General features: G+C 40.7%; 1 gene segment (V, D, J or C); it reads left to right on the top strand.

Annotated features, from left to right (window-relative positions):
• Positions 1–13,470: 13,470 nt before the first annotated feature.
• LOC121138209 lies at positions 13,471–15,043 on the top strand. The segment is given in 2 exon segments: positions 13,471–13,556; positions 13,696–15,043. Coding segments are annotated over 2 exon segments (381 nt in total).
• Positions 15,044–15,662: the final 619 nt, after the last annotated feature.

The raw sequence follows: 15,662 nt of genomic DNA, 5'->3' as shown, positions 1-15,662 counted from the left end.
TCTTTACCCTTGACACGATTCAACATTTGCCTAATCACTCCTAACTGGGGGCTGGTAAGGATTGCTGGCTGTGCCTGAACCCTTGACCCTATTACTATATGTGGTTAGGAATGAGCCACACTATCAGTCCACCAGCAATTAAAAGTAACTGTAACTGGGAAAAGCCTAAGTTAACACTGGGGGACCAACTGGGAGCTGGAACCTGTCCAGGACCTTTGGCATAGAAGACTCACTTTACTCTGATGCTTGCTATTCCACTTTCTAGGTCAATTTTTATCAGCAAGAATATTCTGCTGCCCTTGAGACCACTTGGTGGGCATGCCCAAATAGTTTAACTAAATGCCTCTCCTCCAAGGCATTCCAATAAGTCCTTCCTATCTGTGCTAGAGCTCATCTTGCCCCAAGTGTACCCAATTGATGGGAAGAAGAGAAAGGACAGTTTAAGATGAACCCTAGGTTTCCAGGCTCATGAAGTGAGGTACACCTTTCCACATTCCACTTCTGGTTGGAACTAATATTCCCCAGGCAATAGCATAGGAATATTGGCACTTATAGTAAGTTATCAAAGTTTAGAGAAATAAGTAAACAAGTAGACCAGGACCATCTTATTTAGAATTTTTATTGCTGTGAAGAGGCACTATGACTGTGGCGACTTATTTTGTTGTTGTCTTGTTTTGTTGTTGTTGTTGTTTTTGAGACAGGGTTTCTTTGCATTGTTTGGGAGGCTGTCCTGGAACTCACTCTGTTCACCAGGCTGGTCTCGAACTCACAGAGATCTGCTTGCCTCTGCCTCCCAAGTGCTGTGGCAACTCTTTTTAAGCCTAACATTTAATAGGTCTGGCTTATAGTTCAGAGGTTTAGTAATTATCATCATGGCGGAAAACATGTCAGCACACAGGCAGACATGGTGTTGGAGAAGGAACTAAGAGTTCCACATCTTGATCTGCAGGCAGCAGAAGGATACAGTGTGCCACACTGAGAATAGACTGAGCATAAAAACTCAATGCCTGCCTCCAAAGTGACAAACTTCCTTCAATAAAGTCACACTTTCTATTGGTTACACTCCCTATGGGTAAAGCATTTGAACACATAAGTCTATGGGACAATAAGGACTTAGGGATTTTAGAAGACTCCATATCCAGAGGAGAAAAATAAGTGGATTCTTTACTAGAATCAATTCTGGAAAACCCAGGAGGCTTCGCTCTTCCCTTGATGAAACTAGTAGGATGACGTTGAGCTTTAGGAGAGACCCATGGATTCTATTTAAGCCCACCAGGGAAATTTAGTGAAAACCTTAAATAATGGAAGAAAAGAGACTGAGATCAGTTAATTAGTATTAGTCTCTGTTACCTGATCCACAGAGCTTACCACTTTACTGTTACCATTAGCAATCCCATTGATTTTTATCCTGATCAGGCTAATGATAGAACCCTGTATCTTCAACTGCATCACCAACCACATCAAAGAGAGTAGACTCAGTTAAGCTGCCAGTCCTTAAGACCAGTGTCCCACTTATAGGGCAATGAGCATGTGACAAGGGAAGACAGTGCAGGGGTTCTTCCATCCTGTATTTTGGCTGAGTTCAGTTTTTTAGGCTCCACTAGAATTTAGATCCTTGATGTGAAACCCTGTGGAAAACTACCCAACTGTCTTCTAGGAACCTGAGTTCCACATGCCCACATAGCTTATCTTAGGTTCTGTTAGACCATTTACTTGCACAGAACACCCTCCAGATATCTGCTTATTTTAGTAGTTTCTGGGTAGTTTTCCATGGGGCTTCTCATCAAAGAGATAAAGTTTTAGTCAATCCTAAAAATGGCCTCCAGCAAGAATACAAAATATAAGAACTTTGTTCCTGACTTTTCCTGTCATACTCAAACACTGTTAATTTTATAAAGAAACTATGTCATGTAACAAATGCTATTTTAAGTGGGTCCCCAAATTATTCAAGTGAATGCCATCAGTGTTTGTCTGTGGCACCTGTGGCTCCTGCCTTAGCACCAGTGACTTTTCTTCATCTCATGTTTCATGCTGTGTAACCCAGGGTAACAGAGCAGGTGGAGCAGCAGTGTGTGGTTAGCCACACTTCTCCAGCCTGCACAGACATGCCTTGTGGTCTAGGAACACAAGAATCTTCATTTCCTGTTGGGTGGCAGCAACAGACAAAAACCAAAAACCAGTCTTACCCAAGGAAGGGCACCCCAGTTGGTTATCCAGTGCTGTGAGCCGGGAAACAGGGAAGCTACAGAACTGACCAATTCATGAGTAGGAAAAAGGGTTTTATTATAAATAAATGAGAAGAGAACAGAGGTAATAGAAACAGAATTGCCAGATGCTTCTGTGGAATTCCAAACAGCCATGGCTACTATCGGGCAGAGAGGAGAGGGGCAGATTGGTAAGGGCTGGTGATATCTCTCTTAGGAGTAGAGAGAAGAGCAGGAGATGAGAAAACATCCTGGGTTGTAAAGAAAATTCTGTAGTAGCAGTGAGAGGGGATGGAATCCTATGAACTGAAATAACCTGGAAGTTGAGGGTACAGGGAAAGAGAGAAAAGCCAGGAGGCTAGAGAGGACTTTGATATCATATGTCAACAGGACCCAAGGAGCCTGGGGATTAGCACTGGCTTTGGAATGTAGCATAGTTACATGTCAACAGGGAGTCAGAATCCTTATCAGCCAGACATAGGCGAAATAGGAAGGAAAGGGAAGAGGGAAATGTAAGCATAGTCTAAAAATATAAAGAAAAAAATCCAAACCACCTAGGGAGTGTGTATACAAAGCTGGAGCCTGGGCATGGTAGACACATTGTGTAGAGGAATATGTGTCACATGGTTCCTCCCAGTCTGCTCTGTGTGCTTGTGGCCATGGACTTTCTGGTATTTATGATTCAAATACAGTTGGGAATATTAAGTAGGAAGCCTTGCTCCCAGCATACAAAGCTTCACATGGATCTAGCAAAAATGATCTGGAGAAAAGAAGCAAACTGAGATTTCCGTAGCATTTGTCTCTGGGTCCTTGTTATCCCAAGTGTCACAGTATTTTGTCTGCTGTCTTACAGAATCAATTGTGTTCTTGTTTCTACAAGATCCACTGTGATCCACAAAGTGACTCAAGTCCATTGTTTGGCTCCAGACAGGCATGTGAAGCAGCCTGCCTGGACTGTTTATAGGAGGTAAGGGAGATCACCTTCCACTTTTTCTTTGAATAACCAAGGTCTTAGTGGAGAGATTTTCCTTATTAAGTCAGATTTCTGGGTGGGGTGCAGAAAAATGTTTGACATTCTGTCTTTTATAGATACCAGTCAAGAGCATTGGCTCTACTCTTCCTTTCGGCTAGAGGATTCAGCAAATTATTTCTGTGCTCTTCTGGAATGTAGGAGTGACAGGGAAAGCTGAACAAAATCCAAGAGCTCCCTGTGAGTTGGTGCCTGCTTCAGGGACTCACTTAGATGCACACCTGCAGGTTTTAGACAAGTGGGTGATTGTGTCTGCTGTAGCTTTTGCCTGGATGTGAGGATTTATTTACAAGTAAATCATCCTTCCATTTCTCTGGAAATGAGTGATAGGGGAAACTTTCCTCAAATATTCTGTCTTGAGTATTTGACTTAAAGAAATACAGTGAGAAATAAATACAGAAATACATGGAGAAAAAGTGTAAATTTACCTAAAGGTAAAGAGCTTGCACCATCATAATTTAAAGTGTTTATTTCACTTTTGTTCACACCACAAATTTGAATTTAGTGACAAATTTCAATGTAGTGACTAGACTAGCTTGCCTCTTACCCTTATGTCTGTTTTAGTCATAACCAGAGACACAGAATTATGAGTGGTACAGAATAAAAGACTTTGGAAGGGTTAGATTTGTATAGCCTGAATGCATGAGTGGTATCTCTCCAAATCTCTTTTCTCGTTGCATATAGATTGAGTCTGAACTTTCTGAAAATCATCTAAGATAACATACAGGAATAAAGGTTGGATGATGCCAGTACACAGATGTACTATGACTTGTAAATTATGGTGTCACCAAGAAGGATAATTGTAAAGGTAAAGGAAAACTATAATGAGAAATTGAGTCTCCAGGTGGTTACCCAATGCTTGGAGGATTAAGGAAAATGTCTGTTGCCATGACCCCCTCTGGTTGGGGTTCTTAAAAATGTGGAACATTCCTCCACTGCTGGTGGGAATGTTAACTTCTACAGCTATTTTGGCAATCAGTATGGAGATTCCTCAGAAAAATGGGAATAAACCTACCACAAGACCCAGCAACTCCACTCTTAGGCATATCTCCAAAAGATGCCCATTCATACAAGGATGTCTGTTACACTATGTTCATAGCAGCATTCTTTGTAATAGCCAGAATTTGGAAGCAACCTAGATGCCCCTCAAATGAAGAGTGGATAAAGAAAATGTGGTACATTTACACAATGGAGTATTATTCAGCAGAAAACAACAATGGAATCCTGAAATTTACAGGCAAATGGATGACACTAGAAGAAACCATCCTGAGTGAGGTAAAGCAGTCACAATAGGGACAAAAAATAGGTGGGACTAAGAGTCGAGGTGCATTCTGGGAAATATAGTCAAGAGGAAGGAGTTGCCATGTGATCCCTTGAGTACAGGACAAGTCGGGATGTGTGCTCAGAAAGGTAAGTCCTTATAAAAATATATAGTAGTAATTATGGGTCAATATTTAAGGCCATACTAGCCAATAAAAATCCCTGGACATTGGGCAAAAGCATTGTAATTATTAGAGACTCTGTGTGTTATTTAGGGTTGATGCTGCACTGGATCAGTCTCACATGAAGAAAGTGGTACATAGCAGAGCAGGATGGGGAGCAGGCTACTCCACTACCCATCAAAGACCCCAACCCAAACCCAAGCATACTTCCAGCCTTTGCTGTTGTCTCTGAGCTCAAGATCTGCTACCCTCATGCCTCTAGATGCCTCACTGTTGTCTGGAGTTTTAAGGTGCACCAAGGCCACCTCCTACCCAGACCATGAACCCCATGGTCTATTTGGACTCCAGTTGGACATCACATAAGAATCCTGTCCACAGAGAATGAGGATGATGTATTGCTAATGAAACTGGTTGAGCCAAAAGTCTGGGAAGTTCAGGCAGAGAATGAGCTCCTGCTTGTCTGAGGGAAGCTGTCTACCTTGGGTCTCTAGACACAATGCTATGATCCTTTGGAAGTGGCTAAGCATCTCAAATGTGCTATCTGATGCAGAAAGTTTTATGTCCTTCAGGCAGGAAGAGCCCCTTCTCTGTGTGACTAGAGGCTCGACCACCCCCTTTTATCCATCCTGATGTCTAGGTGGCTGTATTAGAGAAAGATTCCCCCAAATTCAAAGGCTTGAAAAGCCCATCTTCCCTGATGCAAAATTGGCCTTAAGTACAGGACTGCAGTTGGCTAAAGATCTTCAAGCCACCAAGGGGGGGAATTCGGCCAGGGTGAGAGATTTGCCCTCCTCTATTTCTATCCTACCTGCCCCACTTAAAGAACACAATTGCTTTTGCTTTCTAGTTGCATCATTGCTTATTAAATCAAGGAAATAAAAAACATAAACTTCAAATAAAAAAGTTTAAAATTTCTTTTTAGTTTTTGAAAATATAGTCATTTACATTGGTGAGGCCCTAGACCCAGCCTCAAATGATGTGACAGATTTTGATAATCCCCCATGGAATGCCTAACTCCCTGGGAGATAAAAGGGGGATGGGATGGGGGGCTGGAGTGGCCATGGTAGGAAAGGAGCTAGAAGGAATTGGGATCTGTATGTAAAAAAACAGTTTCTAATTTAACTAATTCTCCAGAAAAAAATATAGTCATTTTACACAATAAGGAATTAAACAGGGCATTTATATATGAAACATATAGCTTTAACAAAATATTAAATATGAAACAAGAGTAAAGAGCTACAACAATGCATTTGGTATATAAAGCATAAAATCTTAGCAAAATATCAAATACAAAACAAGAACAAAATATCAAACCAAAAAATCATAATACGTGAAACCAGAATAACAACCCCAAACTCCAAACGAACAAACCTCAACCCCCAAAAACAAAACAGAAATAAAAACAAAAAGGGAAGCAAAGCAATATTTTCAACATGCAGATTTAGTGGCACTAACCTACACCCTGTGGCCATCTTTGGACACATAATAGGAAGATAGGCCTAGATTCTAATAACCTTTCAAAGACAAGCGTAGCCAGGCCATTTGGGAGCTTTGATGGTCAAGTACTCGCCAAAGATGGTCCTAAAATATGTTGGCTATTATGTTAATACATCAGTCACCATATGTCTGCATGCTACTCCAGACTAAAATAGTTCAGTGGGAAACATGCTATCCAAAGACATAGAAGAACACTCTGATACCCTTTCTCATTCCTTTCCCCATGCAGTTCTCTTCCATCAAGGCTGTGTAACAGGGGAATCTGCAGTCGATTTCATTGTGGAAAAACAAATGATGATAAAGTAGTAGCAAGGGACAGTTGTCATCTCTGTAGAGCATTGACTTCAGATTCCAGGGTACATGACATGCAGTAGCTTCAGCACTTTCTCTGAAAGGGTGCTGTGAAATAAAGAAAGGCAATCAGATCAATAACTGGCCTTGCTCTGTTACCAATTAGACAAAATCTGGACCTAGTCACACTCAGAAAAACAGATTCAAGGAAGAAAATCGTTCTCAGGAGTGCCATTGTTTCTGAAAATGCAATACAATGGTGGCTCACTTGCCTGTGACACTAGGTGCCAGCATTGGTCATATGACAGAAGCCATTGTTTGTACCCCTAAGGAACAAGAGTCATAGAGTAGATTGTCTTGAATTTGTCAGCCTTTAACCAGTGTCACAATTTGATCTGAGTACTGTAAGTATATGCTCTATGAGAAAGAACAGAACATTCTCCTACACTCCAGGATGAAAGCTGGGAATCTACATCCTAGTTCTTTACAAAAGTCTGTTACACAATATAGTGTTAAGGCTGTGAACAATCCCACAGCAGAAACATCTTCCTGGATGTGACTAAGCTTATTCCATCCAAAGAACATTTTACATGGGAAATGGTCAAACAAAGAAGACAGAGTTATATCAAAGAGTACCAAGGGTGGGACTCTTATTTCAACAGCTTCAGGCATTGTAAGACACATCTTTATTGCCATGACTTGGAGGTAGAAGCAGGCACAGCTCTGTGAGTTCAAAGAAAGCCTGCTCAGTACATACTCAAGAACTCAAAAGGTATCAATGAGGACACAATTCTGCAGACTCACTGATTATCAAGCCTATTACTTCCTGGAGGAAAGTTCTTGTTGCCTGGAACAGCACAGTATTCTGAAGTGTTCTTTCCCTGGTGTTGCCTGGAGACTTGCCTATAGGCAGAGCCCACAAAATGTAGAGACCAACTTGAATCCAGTTCTCCATTTTTGGTACTGTCTCATACCTCCTTTGGGAGACAGTCAAGTAATGCTGTAGCTTTCCTGCTAAGATCTTTTTGTGGATGACCAGCTCCTTCTCCTTTCTCTGGGACTGCAGATTTCCCTCCAATCTCTGATGCTCCTGTTCATTGACTATAGGCATGAAAACACTCAAATACAAAGGCAAGCATACACAGAGGGTCTCAAGCAAGCTTCTGTGAAGGAAGAATCCTGTTTTTGGATAGACACTGACAAAACAAGTGGTCTTCTCTAGCCCCCATCCACATGCATGGGGCATTACACCCCACACTTTCCTCCACTGCTGTCATTAGGTGCTCAAATACATGCACATGCACAAACCTGCACAGAAATGGATAAATAGATAAACTGAGAGAATAAAGGGAGAAAGAAAGAGAGAGTCAGACATGGAGAGAGAGAGAGAGAGAGAGAGAGAGAGAGAGAGAGAGAGAGAGAGAGAGAGAGAGGGTGAGGCTGGGGAGGTCAAATGAGGGCAAGGAGATAACATACCAGATAAGCACACAAAAGCTCTTTCAGAAGAGTCCAATGACTCTCATCTCCAACTCTTGGGACTGAAATTCCATATGAGAACATGTTCTGCTTGGCCACACTATACTGAGATGGTTGGAGAACTTTATGTCTTCAAGTTTCAGATCTCCCATTACAACTCTAAGCCTGTCTTCCAGGGCTTTCCACATCCGTGGACAACCTATCATGCCCATAGTGTAATCTCTGTGATGGGAGAACTTGCCAACAAAACACGTGGTAAACGCTGTTGTTAAAGTCCCACTGAAGTTTCTGTCAGTATGAATCAAGGTTTGGGTATGGGTAAGTGACTAATTAGGATGCAGAGAATATAAGGAAGAAAGGCCACATGCCATCTAATGAGGTGACAAAGAGAATCACTCATTTGGCATTTGCAGTTGGCTCCTTTCCTTGTAAGTTGCTTCCCCTGACCCCATGTGGATCTCACAGAACTTTGCAAATCAAATGAACCACAAGAACTAACTCCCACAAGTCTGTACAAAGCACCACTTCTATTATGATGAAATGTAGGCATGGGAAGTGTCATTGACCCATCACATTGAAATGCAGCTTGGAATAGAACAGCAAGGTTGGTTTGCCAATTGATACCCACAAGAGAGTGACTTCCCAGAACTACTGATGCATAGACATAGAAATTAACAGTTGGTTGTCATGAAAGCAGGGGATGATGAATGGTGTGTGTGTGTGTGTGTGTATGTGTGTGTGTGTGTGTGTGTGTGTGTGTGTGTATTTACAAAGTTCTAAGTGATACCACATTGTGTTTATGGACAGCCTTATGCTCCATGAAAGAATAATGATGGATCTAGCCCTGACCCAACTGCTTTTTCCTACCTGATGCTCCTGGGTCTGGAGGTGTCTGATGACTTGTTCTTGATCCTCAGAGATGTCTTTTAATTCTCCCAAGTAGTGCTGCAGCAGGATCCATTCCCCTAACACCTTCTTGGTCTCTTGCCTCAGCTTCTCCACTACATACTGCACCTGGGTCTTGTCCATCTGGAGTCGGTACTGTGGATTGCTGGAAACACAATCTGTATAGTAAGACCTTGACTCTCTTCCTACCACCCGTGCATCCATAACCCATCAATTCAACTCACCATAAGGTTCCATAAGGAGAGAGAGAGAAGAGGCTAATCCAGCCATGACAGCTGCACTCAGAAGGCCAAAACTAGAGAACAGGAAATTCTAGAAAATATCAAACTATTTCCAAATATGCCAACAACAAAAGACATCTGCCTATTTTTTCTGATATGAGTGGGTCCTTCAATGGCCTTAACTGACAATGATAATGGGACCACATCAGGAGGTAGGGGTCAAATTCACACAGAGAGCTGACAGGAGACCCAAGGGGTGTATAGGCCCCATGGGGGCAATAAGCCCATGCCTGAGAACCTTTTTGACACCAATCTGATGGTGCAAAATATTCCTGTAGCTAGAAAAGTGGTCTTTAAACTATGCATCATGACTCTTTTGGTAATGGAATTCCTCTTTCAATGAGTGGCATCTCAGATTTCCTCCATAATAGAAACTTACATCATGAGTCATAACAGTAACAACATTAAAATTACGAAGTAGCAGGAAAAATCATTCCATAATTGAATCTCACCAAAACATGACAAATTATTTTAACATGGTCATAATATTAGGAAGGATTAAAATCACTGAACTAGATTCTATTTAAGTTGGCAGTCTGGTGCTAGGAGGAGCTTACAGTCTCTCTCATAATTAGCAAAAATGAGTGTCATAAATACAAGTCCAAGAACTGCTTGCTAAGGATTCTTGCTAAGATCCATAATGGCTAGAACAAGAGCTGTGGACTCTGTGATCCAGAGGAAAAGATAGACAGATATAGACGCTACAGTCCCGTGCAAGACAGGCAATTACCAATAGAAGAGTAATTCCTTGTTGAGCTCATTGACTCTCTCCAAGGTTTTGTTGTTCTCATTCTGCAACCTATGCAGGTCTGCCATGACCTGCTTATGCTCCATTTGGTGATTTTCAGGGAAATTTTTGGCCAATGGTAGGGCATGGACCTAGAAACAAAAAGCTCCAGGAACAAAGTTTTCATAGGTCACATGAATTCAGGCTATTTTCAAGGCTATTTCAGCCCATGGAATGCCACATTCTGTCTCCTGTGTCCTTGGAACATCTAGTGCTTATTAAACTTGCTATCCCAACACTAGGGAAACAGAGACAGGATATTAAGTTAAAGGCAGTTAAGGCTGCCTGAGTTCTTTCAAGTCTGCTGAAGTAGCTGGCTAAGTGTGTCCCTAGTCTCTACTTCACGGTCAGTGCCTGCAAAAACATGGGATAAAATTAAAATTCTCAGTCCTGGTGTCTGTCAATACAGAGGCAAAAATCCCACCATCAATATTTTTGTAGGTAGGTTCCAGGTTTAACATCTGGGCAGCATTTAGGAGACATGGTATTAAGCAAAGGGACACCATGAAGGTATAAATGCCTAAATCCCAGACCTTAGAGGAAATAAACTAAAAGTGAAATTGTGGAAGGAAGAAGGTCACCGTAGCTTTGAAAACACTGAATACCTGTCATCAGGGGATCCTTTAGTGATGGAGATGAGGCAGTATCATAGCTCCTTTGATTCTCTGGCCAATTGCTCTAGCTGTCTACACAGACTCTCCATCTATAGCCATGTGGTTTGAATGACATGTCAGGATAATTGGGGTTCTCAAAAATATCTGAATGCCTGTGGACGATGCTAATTGTCTCCTAGTTTCTAAACTCACAGACTTATTAATTCTACAGGTAAGTTGAAGGGAGAGACTGCAGCTGTGAATGAGCCTGAGAAATTTCTTTCTTTCTTAACTTGAAGTATGTGTTGAGGAGGCAGAGGAAATCAGATAGCAGAGATACCCAACTTACTTCAGAGATGGGAGAGCTAAGATCCCCAGGAGGGGCATTTCGAGCATGGATAAAAATCCATTGGTGTGTCACTGAGTCACAGGCATAGTAGTTTCCTCAATGAATTTTTAGGGCTCAGAGACAAACTGTAATTTGACTTGTGTTCCTCTATACACAGGAGCTGCTGAAGAGCCATCAACTCAACCAAACCTCACTAAGAAGAAAGTGAAGCAGAAGATGGAGAAAAACAAAAGCCAGATGAAACCACTCAGTACCCAGTGCCTTTCACCATTCCTGTACAATGATGGTTTGGGAGACAATGGCTGTTGCCTCTTCTCTGTCTTCCAAATATTGTACATTTTTCTTTGCATTCAGAAACACATACTTTTATATTTGACAATGGATAAAGCCAGTAAATCAAGAGTCACAATGTGTAAAAAGAAAACCTTAGCCTCCTATAATGTATGCAGAGTCTTTATTTAACTATCTCATTCAGTGATGTATAGGTAAGAAGCATTCTGACTGTATCAGCAAATGGAGAGGTCTTAGATCTTGGTTCAAACACTAGAGGGTACTGTTACTAGACAAGGAAGACCTTTAGTGACAGAAATCGTGGATGGAAACAGCACTTTATAATGTAATGCACAGCTTGAAAAATTTAATATTTTTAGTGGTGTGTGTCCATATTCATGTGTAAATGTGTGTTTACATGTGCATGTGTGTGTGTGTGTGTGTGTTGGTGTGTGTTTGTGTGTGCGAATGACTACAGGTTCCTTCAGGGCCTAGGGACATGGATTTTCCGTGTTTGGGCATTAAAGAGGGTTGTGAGCCACTCTGCATAAGTGTTGGGCACTGAACTTGATCCTCTTGAGAGTCTTACATTATCCATCATCAGAGATATTGCTTAGTGAACACACACTTCAAAAGCTGTGGGGGTGGAAAGTGTCTCCATTGTTATGAGAATGCTGTTCATCCACAGACAAGCCATTTGTGACTGTACCCAGAGGGTGACATTTAGCTCAATCTTTACTCTTTTCAGAAAAATACTAACTCTGAGAGGACATGTTCCTGTGTGACTATAACTTTATGGGAGAATATGGTCCTGTATGACCACAATTTTATGGAAGGATATATTCCTGTGTGTTTATAACTTTATGGAAGGATATGGTCCTGTGTGACTATGATTTTATGGGATGATATGTCCTTGTGTGACTTTAACATTTATTAGCAAATATGGTCCTATGTGACTATAACTTTATGGAACTATATTGGTTATGTAAGTATTGTTGACATGTAAAGATATAGAGAAAGCACAGTTGAGAAAAAATCTATGGAAGGAATCCTGTCTAAACAACAGTGGATCTGCAGCTACATGTAACTCAGAATCTCTTTGGTGCACCTAGGTCAATGACATGTCAGGGGAAGAGGAATTGTATTCATTTCCTTGGGTATTCAATATCATCAGTTTCTGTATTTTTCTAGGAATGCAAGTTATGTGGATTTGTTTTGGTTAATTTTAAGTTGCTGTTACGAAACACTATGATGCATGTAACTTACAGGAGAGTTTATTTACAGTTTCTGAGGGTTAGAGTCCATGTCCATAATGGTGGGGAGCATGGGATGGGGATACGGTACTGGAGCAATGGCTGAGAGCATCCATTCTGTTGGCACAACCGCAGGGCAGAAAATGTGGCTCTGCTAATGACTTGAGTCCTTTGAAACACCAAGACAAGACCACACCTCCTAACTCTTCCTAACTTTACCATCTGGGAACCAAGTACTCAAACACATGAGCCTATAGGTACCATTATCTTCAAACCACCAGAGGGTTTATTATTATTATTACTATTTTTGAGGTGATAGAGACTGACCTCAAAGCCTCAAGTATAACAGACTATGTGCTTCTCCAATGAGTAACACCATATCAATTATTTCCCAAAATATACATGTAATATAAAATTGTCATGTTTTCACTAAACTTTTATCAAGTTGAGTTATGATAAATGTTTCAAACATGAAACAAATGGCTATTTCAAGTAGTGATATTCTTTTAAACAAAAATATTCATTTATTAATTTTTCTATTTTTTATTTTACATTCTAACCACAGTTCTCCCATCTTTCCTCCCACTCCCCAACCTCCTTCACTTATTAATTTAAGAATCATCTGTTAGTTTTCTTTTAGGTTTATGATACCTGTCCAAGTGTAGGATAAGAAAATGGAAAAAGTTTGTCTCTTACCGCAAAGTCATCTGGTAGTGAATAAATATGTGATGCCATTCCTTGCTTGTGTGATTTTTCCAGTGGATTACCACATAGACCATACACAAGAAACTTAGAAATGGCATGGAATGCAGTTCCTAGATCAGACAATGTAAAAGTTCAAATATTTCAATCACAACTATTCTTCAGAATTACAGAAGCACTGTTCAAAGGATATCAGGTGTCTTAGACAAATAAAAGATCCAAGAGCGGCACTACATCTCTGACTGTGAGAATGTAGGTCAACAATCTTCTTAGGTTAGCAAATTGCCTAAAATGGGGGTGGGAGAGGATGCATCTACCTAACACATATACATTTCCTGTTTAGTTCTCAGCTCAAAATCATCCTTTCACTTTGACATTAACCTTTCCAACTAATGAAATGAAGATTCACACATTCCATTGTCTCAGAAGATGAACTCTTCTCTGGTACTAGTGATTGTACTCTTGTTAATGTTTGGTAAGTGGGATGACACACAGAGCTTATGTGTTATTCTATGGTATTGATGTAAATTTTAAGGGCAGTTTTTCCTATGAGGCAGAATACAGGCCATCACCAAGATGACCAACACTGAATTGTTATTAATTTCCCTCTTTAGGAAAAAGCAATGAAGTCTCCGTGACTCAGACGGAAAGTCAAGTGACACTCTCTGAAGGGACTCCTCTGACTGTGAACTGTTCCTATGAAACCCAACAGTACCCAGCCCTGTTCTGGTACGTGCAGTATCCCAGAGAAGGTCCACAGCTCCTATTCAGAGTCTCGAAGGCCATTGAGAAAGGAAGCAGCAGAGGTTTTGTAGCTACATATGACAGAGGATCCAGTTCTTTCCACTTGCAGAAAGCCTCGGTCCAAGAGTCAGACTCGGCTGTGTACTACTGTGCTCTGAGTGGCACAGTGTCAGAAGCCACAGGGGGAGATGAGCACAAACTCTGAGAAGCAGGTCATGCCAGCTGAGTGTGTCTGACACCTCTCATTTAGGGACCAGGTGCAGGTCTGCTATTGTTGCTGATAACTGCACACACAGGCACTGCTGCAGTGTAATCCATGAAAATTAACATGAACAGCATATTAGGAGAACAGGAAGTGAGCATGCCTTACTTTAGACTTGACATGAAAGGGTCAAAGTAGTCACACATCAAGGTGACTTCTTTTTTTGTTTTTGTTTTGTGAGATGGTATTTCTACGAGCCCAGGAGCCAGGCTGGCCTTGAAATCTTCATTAAGCTGAGGTTGGCTTTGAACTCCTATTCTTTGAGGTTACACCTCATGTGGGCTGGAGATATAGGCATGAACCACCACACTAGAGTGAATTTGTGATTTCTTAAATATGAAATCTCTTGTTGAATGAAACTATGTATGTGTTTGTCATCCCTTAGAAGTTTTATTCCCTGAGCCAGACTCATGTCATTCACGAAATTATCATGGATTATGAGGCTACACATGCTCCTTATTCCTCACATGTTTTGGTAACTTATTTGTTTTTCCTAAAGTTTCTTACATTTGATTGAATTTAGAATAAAAGTTCTCAAAGGAGTCAGTCTGTATCTTGGGAAAATACATTCCTGCCACTTTTATTTGGCTTCCTTCATACTTTTGGCCAAAACTATATTATATTCTTCAGCCTCTTCCTTAAGTTTCTTATGCATTCTTCTTTCAGTTCAGGAAGTCAATGGTTGTGATTTGCATGGAGGAAAGTGATCCTGAATCTTGGGTGCTTTGCTCTTGGAGAAAAATCAATTAAAATGAAGAAACGAATGCTCTCAATTCTGCTTCTAGGTCAAATGATGGAAACTGAATTAAGTGTCAGGAAAGTTAGAGGTGACATTGTTAGGAGAAAGAAACTTGGAGTGTGGTGGACTTGGCACATAATACAGGCTAGGAATTAGATAGAGTGGTATAGACAACTATACCAAAGAGATTCTTAGTCCTCAAGGAAAACTAGGGACAAATGGATGGATATTTACCTGTTAATGGAAGAAAGTGTTCTTTCTTTCTGTAGTACTTTACAAAAGACCAAAGGAATCCCATACTCAAAATGTAACAATCAAGTAATTAAGCATGATGTATTTTTTCTTAAAATTTTCAACTTGATGGCTTGATGGTGTGTGTGTGTGTGTGTGTGTGTGTGTGTGTGTCTGTGATTGTGTGTGAGTGAAGATGTCTTCAGAGACCAAAAGAGGACACCAAATACCCTAGAGCTGAAGTTTCAGGTAGCTCAAAACTGGCAATCAAACTTGGGTTCCTTGTAAGAACAGCAACTGCTCTGAACCCCTGAGCCAACTCCCCAGGCCAAGTGAACCAAATTTAAGTAAACATAGAAATGAATTTTAATGACATAAGTTGGACAAATCTTTCTTAGTTATGAAAAACAAAGTGGCAATAAACAAAATGAAGATAAAGTTGTTTTTCCTCATTGAAGTGAAAAGCAATTATTTTTTACTTTTTTCTGTGCTAGGAATTAAGCTTGGGCCTCATGAATGCTAGGCAAGTGCTCTACTGAGCTATAGTACTAGCACTAAAATGTTTGTGCTTTAAAGTAAACCATTGATAAAGTGAAAAAAGAACC

Source organism: Mesocricetus auratus, unplaced genomic scaffold, assembly GCF_017639785.1.
Source record: "Mesocricetus auratus isolate SY011 unplaced genomic scaffold, BCM_Maur_2.0 contig_10401_pilon_obj, whole genome shotgun sequence".
NCBI classification, from domain to species: Eukaryota; Metazoa; Chordata; class Mammalia; order Rodentia; family Cricetidae; genus Mesocricetus; species Mesocricetus auratus.
The sequence above is the reverse complement of the archived record's forward strand: the minus strand, read 5'-3'. Positions and strand labels throughout refer to the sequence as shown.